This window comes from Oryx dammah, unplaced genomic scaffold (genome assembly GCF_014754425.2).
Source record: "Oryx dammah isolate SB20612 unplaced genomic scaffold, SCBI_Odam_1.1 HiC_scaffold_5, whole genome shotgun sequence".
NCBI classification, from domain to species: Eukaryota; Metazoa; Chordata; class Mammalia; order Artiodactyla; family Bovidae; genus Oryx; species Oryx dammah.
Genome location: NW_024070189.1, coordinates 60,521,121 through 60,534,725, shown reverse-complemented (window position 1 = coordinate 60,534,725; position 13,605 = coordinate 60,521,121). Strand labels below are relative to the sequence as shown.

Genomic DNA, 13,605 nt, shown 5'->3' with positions numbered 1-13,605 from the left:
TCAGAGCTCAGGGCCTTTGTCAGATTCCACTGTGCTGGATGAAACCTAGGCCCTGGCTCGAGCTTGTAATAAACCCCTTTATGCTTTTGCATTGCTGTGGACGTCTTTATTCTCTCAGTTTTGGGGACTCGGACTCTGGGCATAACAGTTAAGACTCTAGGCTTCCAATGCAAGGGGTTTGATCTCTGGTCAGGGAACTAAGATCCTACAAGCTGCATAATGCAGCCAAAAAAAAAACCCAAATTCTTCTTCTCGGTTTACCAAGTGAATTTTCAACTACCAGAAGACAGGTCCTGTGTTTAGGTCAATGAGTTTTCATTAACAGCAATTAGATCTGTATCAACCCACTGACTGGTGAGGGTCCCAAGGAGGAGAAGTAATTTCTCAGAAGTACCTCAAAATGAAGTAATTAATTGCTCTAATAGGGAAAATTAAGCCAATTATCTTTCATTCTATATTTTTCTTGAGTTCCTTAAAATTAATTTAAAAATAATTATTGGGGGAAAAAATTATTGGTAAAAGGTTATGATCATGATATTGGTCATCTCTACAAAATAACACAACACTAAGAAGTTAACAGAAACAGCTATGGTCATATGAGTTTTACTTAAAATTTAAAATGCAACCAGTAACAATTCTTCTACATTTCATAATATTATCAACTGCCCAGGTACTCTGTCTTTATAATTGGTTGCAACAGTTCCTGAATGAATGTTTTTTTGAATATCTGTGACTATGAAAGTGTGAAAGTGTTAGTCTGTTAGTCACTCAGTTGCATCTAACTCTTTGAGACCCCATGGACTGCAGCCTGCCAAGCTCCTCTGTCCATGGAATTCTCCAGGCAAGAATACTGCAGTGGGCAGCCATTCCCTTCTCCAAGGGATCTTCCTGACCCAGGAATCAAACCCACATCTCCCACACTGAAGGCAGATTCTTTACCATCTGGGCCATCGAAATTTTTAACAACCTAAATGTAGCAGAAAAGGATTATTTAAGAAAAACCATGTGTATCAACTCAAAAATATATTCATCAATTAATATTATTAATACAATGACTACATCAACACTGACAAATTCTACATAACATTCTCTTTAGCTATGTAACATACTCTTGTATTTATCATTTAACTCTCCTTATGCCCCTTCAGAATTTTAGCTCTATGAAGACAGTTTTGTTCACTTCTGCATTCCCAGAATCTAAAACAGTGCCTGGCACACAGTAGGGGGTTCAATAAAAATTAGTTGAAGAAGCTGAATAAATACACAATAACTGAAACAAGATGTTGCACTACTAAAACATTTGACTTGATGGGGTCGTAAGATTTGGGCTACACTGGTTTTGCCTGAAATACTGTTTAAAATGCTGCTTTACTTTTATTAGTGAACATTTCCAGTATTCAAAAAAGTACTCAAAAATATTTACATCTACCAGGTTGCTTCTAAAGTCTTCAAATATGGCAGGGCAGCATGTGTGTGTGTGTGTATATTAAAAACATATCTGCTTTAACTTTTTCTTCCTTTTAAGCCTGCTGCTGCTGCTGCTAAGTTGCTTCAGTCGTGTCTGACTCTGTGCGACCCCATAGACGGCAGCCCACCAGGCTCCCGGTGCCTGGGATACTCCAGGCAAGAACACTGGAGTGGGTTACCATTTCCTTCTCAAAAGCATGAAAGTGAAAAGTGAAAGTGAAGTCGTGTCCGACTGTTAGCGACCCCATGGACTGCAGCCTACCAGGCTCCTCCATCCATGGGATTTTCCAGGCAAGAGTACCGGACTGGGTTGCCATTTTAAGCCTACTACCTAGTTAAATCATAACCAGGAAAAATATATGTACAAATCACTAGGAAATCTTTTAAGCACTGTTAACAGGTTTTTTTTTTTAATGTAAAAACAAATTCACAGAACTGTGAATTGTGTTTTCTACCAAAATATGATGTATGAACAACTGGACAAACTATCATGAGCTAAACCAATGGTTGATAATATTGACAATGAATGGAATGACTGTCATAACCTGGGGGAAAGAGGTACCAGTGGATCTAGTAGACAGAGTCCAGGGATTCTACTGAATATCTTAAAATTCAAGGATAGCCCCTATACTAAAGAATAACCTAGCCCAAAGTATCAAGAGTACCAAGGTTGTGAAATACTGGTCTAAATTAAAGATCAAACCACATCACACCACACCACACCACAACACATCACTTTGCAATGTCCTGCTGCCACAGAAAATGAAAACCACTCTTTAGGAAAAAAAAACCAGTAACTCAAATGCAACTGGAAAAATGCTCCCTCCGTGACCTTAAAAGCACTAATTTCATCTATTTGTGAACATCAATTAAAATATTAACGTAAGAGTTACCTATGATAAATGGAGAGAATTTTGTCCAGAGACCCAGACAACTTCCCAAATGAATGATTAAAGGATGAACGAATAGATTACAACAGAAATACAAGCATCACCTCAAGTACCGCCACATCCATCTGCATAGCTATTAAACAAATGGGTGTCTTATATGGGTGTGTGTGCATGTGTGTGTGCATGCGTGTGTGTGTGTATGGGTATGTGCTAATGGCTATGTACACGGGCAACAGAGGAGAATGGTGGTTTTCTGAAAACAGGCCAAAAGCATTTCTGCACGTCTTAAGTTCCTTCACAAGTGAATAGTGACATAGAATAATTAGTAAGATATATCCTGTAACTCCATAAGTAACACAGTACATGATACTGTCATACTTTTAAACGAGTAAATGTACGAGTGAAAATGACAATCTCACTGACAGAACAGCTTCTGACTGGTAGCATCAACGAGAGGCAGTAACTTTATTATCACTTAATCTTATTCCACTTATTCATTTATAAACTTTCAGTCAAAACTGAAAGATTATCAGATCCTTAGAACTTTAAAAGACCTGTCTACAATTCTATAACACAGGGAAAATGGAATCCTATCATTATAAAAACAAAATGAATGTCTCTAAAACATAAAAAGAGCTCAAAAAACTCTAACACATCAGTTTCATTATATATATTTAATGGGTGCAAAAATGCTTATTAGGTGACTCAATATAAACATTTGAAAAAATACCTATTCCAAGAAAAGAAATTTGAAATAGATTCAGAAATTCAAAACAAAAATAATATTTCTTGGGACAAAAAAAGAAAATTACACTTTGAAAAAAGGTGACGATATTGATACTTTATTCTGAAACCTATTCTTTGATCCAGGTGGCACAATAAAGAAACAAAAGTGAATCAGGCTAACCATTCCTGAATAAATCAAGTATAAAATGAGCTCTATCATCTAGCTGTATAGAGAAAAACATACATAAGAGGATCATAAATTATCTTTGTATTGACTTTTAACACATATATAAGAGGCATCTATTAACTTAGGCTTGCTTTTAAATTTAAAAAACAATAATAAATTTAAGAAAAAATAAAACGGAAAAATACTCTCAAAAGGAAATCCTCCTCTTCTAACCATACACAACTTAAGGATATATACAAACAAAATATCCAGCTCTCACAGCGAGTAGGGATTAAGGAAGCAGTTATAATTTCTTACTATCACTGAATTTCTCTAGAAGTTCCATTTCAAAAAATTAAAGAGATTCCACAATACAAAGAAAAGCCAGAAAAAATATACAGAGTGAAGTCAGAAAGAAAAACACCAATACAGTATACTATCACATATATATGGAATTTAGAAAGATGGTAACAATAACCCTATATGCAAGACAGCAAAAGAGACACAGATGTATAGAACAGTCTTTTGGATTCTTTGGGAGAAGGTGAGGGTGGGATGATTTGAGAGAACAGCACTGAAACATGTATATTATCATATGTGAAACAGATCGCCGGTCCAGGTTCGATGCATGAGACAGGGTACTCAGGGCTGATGCACTGGGATGACCCAGAGGGATGGGATGGGGAGGGAGGTGGGAGGGGGGTTCAGGATGGGGAACACATGTATACCCATGGTTGGTTCATATCGATGTATGGCAAAAACCACTACAATATTGTAAAGTAATTAGCCTCCAACTAAAATTAATAAATACATTAAGAAAATACAAAGAAATGGATAATACAGTTGATCCCTAGGGTGCCAACCCTCCACATCATTGAAAAGTCGTGTATAATGTTACAGCAGGTCCACCAAGTCCATGGTTCTGCATGTGTCAATTTAACCAACTGTAGATCATGTAGTACCGCAGTACAAATTTATTGAAAAAATACGTAAGTTCAAACCCATGTTGTTCAAGAGTCAACTGTATTACATGTCAACTTCATAAATTTTCCTATGTAATGAAACATGTCACACTATTATATACACATGAACACCATTTGGCTCAAGAAACAGAAGCATCTCATCGCTTCTTGGTTCTTTTACCTTTCTGCATACCTCTAGGTTTCTTTTTCTTGTCCATCCCAGATAAGCCCTATTTTTAGTCACCACCAAAAAACTAACCCAACAGAGACAAATGAATTTCTTTATTTGGTTTGCAATCTGATGTCCAATTTGATAGTTTATCATGGGGTAGCAAAGAACTGGACACAACTGAGAGACTTTCACTTTCCTTCAGGCGTCCAAGAACAAGTTTTAGGTCTAGTCCAAACTTAGAATCAAAGCTGTCTTCTTGTGTTTGCTAGAATATTCAATCAAACCAAGGATAAACGTAGTAACATCACCACTAACCAACATCACTGGCTATTATGGGGCATTGTGCCACACATCTGTTTTTGTTGTTGTTCCTTCTTTTCTCTCTCTTTGTTCTTGCCTCCTGCTTTTCCTCCTCATCTTATATCTTAGGCTCACTAAAACCCATCATAAAAAGTTAATAGCACCACAGGAATCTAAGAGGTTGCCATTCCTTTAACTACACAATACAGCCCTAAAGAGCATATGTATTCAAACAGGAACTTAAGAAATTATTCTCAGAATTACTATAATTACTGCTTACATGTCAAGATTTCTAAAAGATAAAGATTTCGAAATTAAATGTTACGCGATTGATTGGTAAGATTCAGATTATGTTACCTTGAGAAAGTTGCATCAAGTGAATATGCAAACTGCCAGGGATAACAGGTTCAGGAAGTTCTTGAAGGAAAAACCTAAGAAGACTAATAGCTGAGGGAACATCTGCTTCCTTAACCAAATCCACCTCTTCTCCACTGTCGTATCTCTGCCGAAGCCACTCCACTGTCTCAGCATTTCCATTGACTTGAAAAAGTCCTTGTTGCTCCAGACCTCCTGCATTAGTTCAAGGCAAAAATTAAGTAAGTTTCAACTACCATATATATTCATTCTCCAATGAACTTAAAATATTTCAGAAAGCCATTCTTGTATCCCCTGATAGGGCTGAACAGCTTCAAATCACACATCTAAAAACACACACTGTCTCTGTCTTGAAGGATACTGTACTTTATCCCACCCTCTTATATTCGTTAAAAAATATTCTTATCATCCCTCCCACTAAAATACGCTCTAAATCAGGCATATCTGAATATATGACTTTAAGTGAAAGACACACTAAAAAAAAAGAATTTCCATCAGTTTTCCCCACAATATTTTAGACATTGAGTACTGAGGAAAAAAATAATCCAAGGTCAAAATGGGACAAGTTGTGTCTATTAAAACAAAGGCTAGCCCTCAAAGTAAGGAAATATATACCATGTTCCTCAATATAGTCCACTACATGGCGGACTATGAACGGAACCTCATTGTCTGGATGTCCTCCCTGCTGCAGCTCATCAAGTGGAATTCCAAATATTTTGTTAGCAAGAACGGAGTTGCAGTTACTCAAGGAAGGGGAGGAGCTCTTCCTCATATCTTTTTTGCAGCCAGAAATCAAAGCTGTCTTTTCTGCCAAATGAAAGGAAAAAAAAAAAAGACTATAATGATTAACTGGTGGCAATATGACTAAATACATTAAAGAAGAAGGCTTTACACCTGAATGTGTTCTTATCTATTAAATATCTTCCAGTTACCAGGCCCATAGTGTGTTCTACAATTAAAGCTCAATACAATCACCTAAACGTTTTCTCTACTATGTGAAGTCAGTCCTGAATGTTCCCTTTAGTGAATGTTGCTCAGTGGTGTCCGACTCTGCGATTCCATGGACTACACAGTCCATGGAATTCTCCAGGCCAGAATACTGGAGTGGGTAGCCTTTCCCTTCTCCAGGGGATCCTCCCAACCTAGGGATAGAATCCAGGTCTCTCACATTGCAGGCAGATTCTTTACCAGCTGAGTCACCAGGGTAGCCCAAGAATACTGGCGTGGGTACCCTACCTCTTCTCCAGCAGATCTTCCCAACCTAGGAATCAAACTGGGATCTCATGCACTGCAGGTGGATTCTTTACCAGCTGAGCCACCAGGGAAGCCAATACTAATGCCATGCCATGACTGCCTATTTATCAAACAATGGCAAAACTGATCACTGAACTTCGCAATGGATATTAATGTCTCAAAGACAAATTAAGGGGCAAATTTTGCACCAATAAGACCTTACAGACCAAGCTTAATAATGACACAAGTAAAAGGTCAAACCTAATCATTTCTGGACTCTGGTATATGAAGCTCATCTAACCACTCAATTAAGAAGCAACCTAACAGGAGACAATCTTTTTTTTAAAATGATAAGCTAATAAGAACAAGATTAACTAGTTCTTATTTCTACATGGCAGAGCAGCCATAAACATTTCCTTTATAAACAAAGGAAATCCTTCAGCTCTAGGAATCTACCTTTAATGAGAATGTTCTTTTATCAATCCTGCTGCTTCATAGTTGTTCAAAAGAAAAACTTCCACAGTCTGTCTAGTTCAGAAGAAATAAATTATTCATCTTAACTCTGTAGGACTTGTGATCAATAAAGAATCAGCAGGCAAAAACAATGTTTCCAATTTCTAAATCATCAAAGAACAAATAATCTCAATAAGTATTCATTTTCTAAAATAATCATTCATGGGAATTCCCTGGTGGTCCAGTGGTTACGACTCTGTGCTTTCATTGCTGAGGGCGTGGTCTCAATCCTTGGTCCAGAAACTAAGATCCCACAACCCATGTAGCATGGCCAAAGGAATAAAATGTAAAAACGAAATAAAAATTTATCACTTTATATGGATAAAGGAAAGAAAAACTTTTTTCAAAAGTTGATAATGAACAAAAAGACATCAACTGAGCTTTTTTCATCACCCCAGAGACACAATGCCTTTCACACTACAAGAGAAAGATAAGAGCAAAACAAAAAAAAGCTCAATATTCTAAAAGTCTACACAAATAAGTGTTTATGTCCATACGTATAAAAGGTAAACCCACTAGAGAACAAATGAAACTTATATAAATAGTAAAAATTAACTTAGGGACAGCAAAATGCCATAAATGTAAACAGTTTCAGACAAGCAAAATCCATTCTTTAACACATCTGATGTCAGCTAATAACTACAAAACCTGAAGTTAACAATTCAATAGCAGCAATAGGAAATTAATTCTAAAATCTCTATGGATATATAAGCATGGGATAATTACCATTGTGAAAACTTACCTTTGAGTACTTAAACACCTAAGTTTAAAAAATGGTTTCTGCACCAGCTACCCTCACTGAGCAAGCATTCTTTTGTCATTTATGGCTGTTTGAGATTATGGCAGAAGATCAGCCTATAGTTCCTCATTGAAGAAACACAGAACTCGATCAGTACTTCAGCAGTTAATCTAGAAGAGAAAACAAAAAAAAAAAACAGTTCTTTTAATTTCCTATAACATCTTTACCTGTGAGAAGAGACTAGAATAAGCAGTGAATCTATTCAGGAAGGAGACTAAAAAAAAGGCATTCTTCTGCCTTAAAAAAAATCTGTCTGAGAGGGATTTCCCTGGTAGTCCAGTGGCTAAGACTGCAAGCTCCCAATGCAGGGGGCCTGGATACAGTCCCTGGTCAGGGAATTAGATTCCACATGCCACAACTAAGACCTGATGCAGCCACATAGATAATTTTTTTTTTAATCTGTCTGAGAACAAGAGGCAAAATCTTACACAAGGTTTCAAACTATGAAGGCTAACCTGGGTATGAATCTTTCTGCTAAAGATAAACAAACGCATTGCACAGGATAATCTTTGACAGCACACATCTTCAGGGATTACACCATTCTCATAATACATTTTTCCTCAATGGACCCTTCATTTGTGCACACACCCACACACACACCCCATCCCACCCAGTCCTATTCCATCCTTACTCATATACTCAGAACTAAACATGGAAGCACTTTTAGATCAGAGTGAAAGACATGAGTTTATGCTGGGTACCACACTTACATACTTTACTTTGTATACAAGAAACATTCTGTTATCCAGAATACAGTAGTACGCACCTTCTAATTTGAAGAGGCAATAGTGCATGCTGGAAAAGAAGAGTTTTCCAACTAGAACTAGAAAGTGCATATGCAACGTGTACACACAGCACCAGAAAGGTGCACATTCAAGTATTAGCTCTGTAAATGTGATCCTGAACAGCTTCCATGTTGCTAAACCTAGGTTTCCTTATATAAAAAAATACCTACATGTTACATTTTACTGAGAAAATCCATGCATGCCTTAGAAAGAAAATCAATTTCTTTCTCTTCTTTACATACTGTTAAAAGGCCAGCAAAAGAGGCTGTGGAGAGACAGAAGGACAGGGAAAACCTGTTGGCAACGTGTTTAATATTTGGTCTCATCATCTTCTGTAACTTCTAATAATCTATGTAAAATCTTCTAATAAGCTCAGTACACTGCAGGTCCCTGCTCAAGAGGGGTTCAGGTAAGCAGAAGAGTATTATCATATAGTGTGGTTTTCAAATATGTGTTAACAATAACATATACCTCCAGGAGGAACATTAAAAACGGAAGGGAAGGAAAACCACATTCCCACAACAAATGTTTAGTAGATGATTACTTCCAAAACATCCTGAAATGCCTGCTAAAACATGCAGTCTCTTACATGAAAAACAACTTCAAAGTTCTATAAGATCTTTTAGAGAGATTAACTTCTGGGACAAGACGTCTAATAACCAACCAACCCTCCTCTGTGATTTCATAAAACTACAGTGAGCAATGAAATCGAATATATTTTGTATAACCACACTCGCTAAATCATGGTGCTAGATGCAACACGTATTTTACTAAATGCAACCACTAAACAAAACATTTCACCTTAAGACAGCTCATTTACCCCTCTTTTATTCAAAATATTCACGTAAAAACTGGTTGCCCCTATAGAAAACCTATTAGTAAATAGCCTGATTAATTCTGAGTAACTCTCAAAAAGGTTTCATGGCCACAGTCAACTATTTTATAACCTACATGATTTCAAACTTTTAAATCAGAAGAAAAGTAATAAAGACAAAGGGAGACAAAATCCCCTGTGACTAAGTCCCCTCACCTATTCTCCTTACTGATATCCTCAATACTCAAATCTAACCTGAATTCCCTGCACAAAATTCCTCAATTGTTTTCCAATGCCTAGAGCCCTGGGCTCCAAATTTTTCAATCAGGAAAAAGATTACGACCATACCTCTCAAACATGTGTATATCTAAGGTAAAATATTGAATACCCTAAGATATTATGAACATAATAATCATACACTCTAATAACATTTTTAAAGGTAATTCTCTGGCAGTTTAGTAGTCAGGGCTCTGCACTTCCACCCAAGAGGCACTAGCTTAATTCCTGATCAGGGAACTAAAATTCTACTTGCAGCACGACTCAGCAAAAGAAAAAAAAAATTAACATTAAAAATAAACAGAAATGTAAATTGTATTCCTCCACCTCCACACACATGGTGGCTCAGACGGTAAAGCATCTGTCTACAACGTGGGAGACCAGGGTTCGATCCCTGGGTCGGGAAGATCCCCTGGGGAAGGAAGTGGCAATCCACTCCAGTATTATTGCCTGGAAAATCCCATGGACAGAGGAGCCTGGTAGGCTACAGTCCATGGGGTCACAGAGAGTTGGACACAACTGAGCGACTTCACTTTACTGCCCATTCAAAGTGCCAGCACCTCACTTTTGAGACCAGCGACCTACAGCACTGGTTTCCTAACTTCATCTGGGGATGGGGAAGGGTTTGTTCAACATACAGATATTCAGTATACAGCCACAACCCCAATCTAGCATCCATGAGAACCTGGCCAGGGCCTCTGTATGTTTAATCAGCTCTTCAAGTGACTGTAATACATACAACGTTTTATGAACCTCTGACATACACCGCAGACTGCAAACTCTACTGCATGGCCTACAAGTACTTCACCTAAAACCTCCTTTCCTGACATTCCTCCACCTCACTCTACTCTCCAACAATATTTAAATACCTGAAACTCACAACCCACACCTCCCAAACTGTGCGTGCATTCTGTTTTCTGTCTTGGAGTCCTAACTCAACACCATGACAAATTCCATCTTGTACATCAAACTTCCAATTCACCATCAAGTCTCAACTTTACTTCCTCTGTCAAACCCTCCGTGACTTCCTGAGGCAGACAGTTCTCCTTCTCTTTTACTCCTATTATGTTTCTTACCTTTTTAGCAATGATCCCACAGAATCTAAAAATATGTCTGTCTCTTTTTTTCAAGAGAGGACCTTATAGGTAGCAACCCTGTCATTTCATCTTTGTATAGCCTCATACAATCCCTAACACATAATATAAAGTTTAAAATATATCTTGAATAAAGACATAAATAAGAAGCATAAATAATAACAACACTGGCTATTCAAGGTTAAGAAGATAAATAAGAAGTGAACATCGTAAGTGATTAAAAACTAAACAAAACATCAAAAGTGGCTGCCATATCTCCTTCCAGAAATAATCAAAGATAATCAAAGCAAGAAAGAAAACCACTTTATAATAACATAGAGTATAATATATAAAAATACAACAATCACTATGTTGTATATCTGAAACTAGTAATACTGTAAATCAGTTATAATTTTTTAAAAAAATGAAAAGAAACTGATTTATATCTATAAGCACTTCATAAGTTACTTCTCATACCTAAAAAATGCTATTTTTTTAATATAAAAGGCACTATTCCCCTTTTACAGGTATTGAGCCTCAAGGCACTGAGCTAAACTTCAAAATTTGTAAATGATGCTAGAATATGCTGCTGGATCTAACTCCAAATCTAATAGAAGTAATTTCAGTCTTAAGAAACTAGAACACTAAAATGAGCAGTATTATACAGGCAAAAAGATATACTCTCACATCTACTTGGAAATAAGCCACAAATCTGATTCAAAAGCCAGGGAAACCATAAGGTAACTGAAGTTAGTCTCCAAGATAGATGAAACTTCCTCAAAGGATGACCTTTTAAGATATTTATCAGTAGTCAGATCTTGAGTTTTATAAAGTTCACATAACAGTGCATGAAAAACAAGTTAGAGTGCTGGAGTGATGTTTAATCCTAAAGTATGAGAAAATGTGACACTTTAAATGATGTCTCCTCATGAAAGGGTTTAATTGTTGTGTGCTAGAGCAAGCTGGCTCCCAAAAAATTCCTTTACGTGCACTCCAAGGTCACCGGTTACTACTTTAGCATGATTTTCTACTAAGTCAAAGTGAGTAAATGTTAAATTAGTTCTTCTAAGTACCAACATGACTGAGCCTTTCAAAAAAAAAAACAAATAGCTCTATAATTTAGAAGATGACACAAAATATCTGAGAAAGCATATATGCACTAAAGAGAACCCATTCTAGTCTACTACATCATGCGTACAATCTCAACTGTGACAAATGTTGACTCTTCAAGACTCCTCTGTTCTAGTAACTTTTCACCCTTCATGTTCCTCCACTGAAAACATGCTCACCTTGGGCCTACTAATGAGTATGATCTTAAGACTAGCATATCATTTCTTGCTGCTCTTTAATAACAAACTACAATACACTTCTTAAAAAAAAAAAAAACCCACTGGAAGTAATTCCACAATTTGTTCTAACCAAATGGATCCCTTGAAAGCAGAACACTTCTCTCTTTTTGCACAGACCTGTGTAAAAATTGCTGGCGAGGTATGGGGCAAGAGTGACATACAAACAAAAAAGCACTGATTATACTTATTTTTTGTATATGTCTTCCAGTTAATTATGAACTTTGAGAGGAAAAAAAAATAGATTTCAACTTTGTTTCCCAGGTTGTGAATATTATACAACAGCAGAACTCTAATATCTGAAATGATGCTATCATTTCTGGTAAACTTTCCAGTTCACTATCCAACTGAATCTTCACAACCAGTCCCTGTGAAATAAGCATAGTAGATTACCATTTTCTTCCTCAAAAAAATAACAAAAAAAATTTCAGAGCTGAAGAAGCTGGTTTAAAGTCACTTGACTAGTGTGTAGGTCACTAAAATAGTAAAACTCTAGTCTGCTGCCTTTTAGTTAACGCTCTTTTAGACAACTATGACTGCAGCCAACACTGAAAATACTGTCTGAAGTTTTACTGAAATATATGAAATGATACTTCATAAAGGTAATTCATAAAGCAAATATTCTGTACTTGCTATTCAAAAATTATTATGCCAACACCTGTATATATATCTTTTGAAATTATTACTTTCAAAAGTGGTTCTACAATGAGCCACAATATAGTCTGCTTTTAACATAAAAATATTTTCTTATCTGATCCTTAATTTGAGCTCCTTCTGGCTCAGGCGATTAGGCATCTGTCTACAATGCGGGAGACCTGGGTTCAGTCCCTGAGTCGGGAAGATCCCTTGGAGAAGGAAATGGCAATCCACTCCAGTACTATTGCCTGGAAAATCCCATGGACAGAGGAGCCTGGTAGGCTACAGTCCATGGGGTCGCAAAGAGTCGGACATGACTGAGCAACTTCACTTTCACTTTTCCAAACTTTTAATCCACTGTGTGTGTGTGGTGCTCAGTCGTGTCCAACTCTTTGTGATCCCATGGACTGTAGCCCACCAGGCTCCTCTGTCCATGGAATTTTCCAGGCAAGAAAACTGGAGCGGGTTGCCATTTCCTCCTCCAGGGGATCTTCCGACTCAAGAGATCAAACCGCATCTCCTGAGTCTCCTGCATTGGCAGGCAGATTGACTGGTATCCAAAAGACCTCGCCCTAGTCTTCCCCCCAAATATGAAGCACCTACTATGTCAATCAGCAAGTGATATGAGCTTTATTTTCACTTTTCCTTTTCAATTACAAGGAACAGCAGCCTGATACACAAAAACAAAAATACATATTTTAAGTAAACAATTCAAGTTTTTCTATTTTTCCATTTCAGAGAAGGGCAATAATGGAAACCAGACATACATTTCTCTGAAAAATGCTTAAAACCAAGAGAATAGAATTATTACACATCATATACAAAAGAAAAAATATACTGAAGTGAGGTAAAAACCCAACCAAAAAGATTCAGGGTATTTACTTCTCTGGTAGAAATCTAATAAATTTCATTAAATTATCTTGTCAACTCACTGCATATCCCTCAACCTAAGACTTTTATACATGCTGGTTCATTTACTCCAAACACTGTCCCTTACTTCCTCTTTCTCATTTTCCACTCTTACTCAAGTAATTCTTGGAGGGGGTTCTCCAACCCATCTAACCTAATGATA

General features: G+C 37.0%; 1 protein-coding gene across 7 annotated transcripts in view; it reads right to left on the bottom strand.

Annotated features, from left to right (window-relative positions):
* FAM13B (family with sequence similarity 13 member B) overlaps positions 1 to 13,605 on the bottom strand; it is a 100,698-nt gene that overhangs the window by 61,635 nt on the left and 25,458 nt on the right. For all 7 annotated transcript variants that reach the window (XM_040240021.1, XM_040240020.1, XM_040240024.1 and 4 more), the window contains exons 2-4: positions 7,547 to 7,713; positions 5,674 to 5,865; positions 5,041 to 5,253 (exon numbers count right to left, since the gene is read on the bottom strand). In XM_040240021.1, coding sequence (XP_040095955.1) covers positions 5,041 to 5,253; positions 5,674 to 5,830 — 370 coding nt within the window. In that variant the 5' untranslated portion in view covers positions 5,831 to 5,865; positions 7,547 to 7,713. The remainder of the gene's footprint in view (positions 1 to 5,040; positions 5,254 to 5,673; positions 5,866 to 7,546; positions 7,714 to 13,605) is intronic.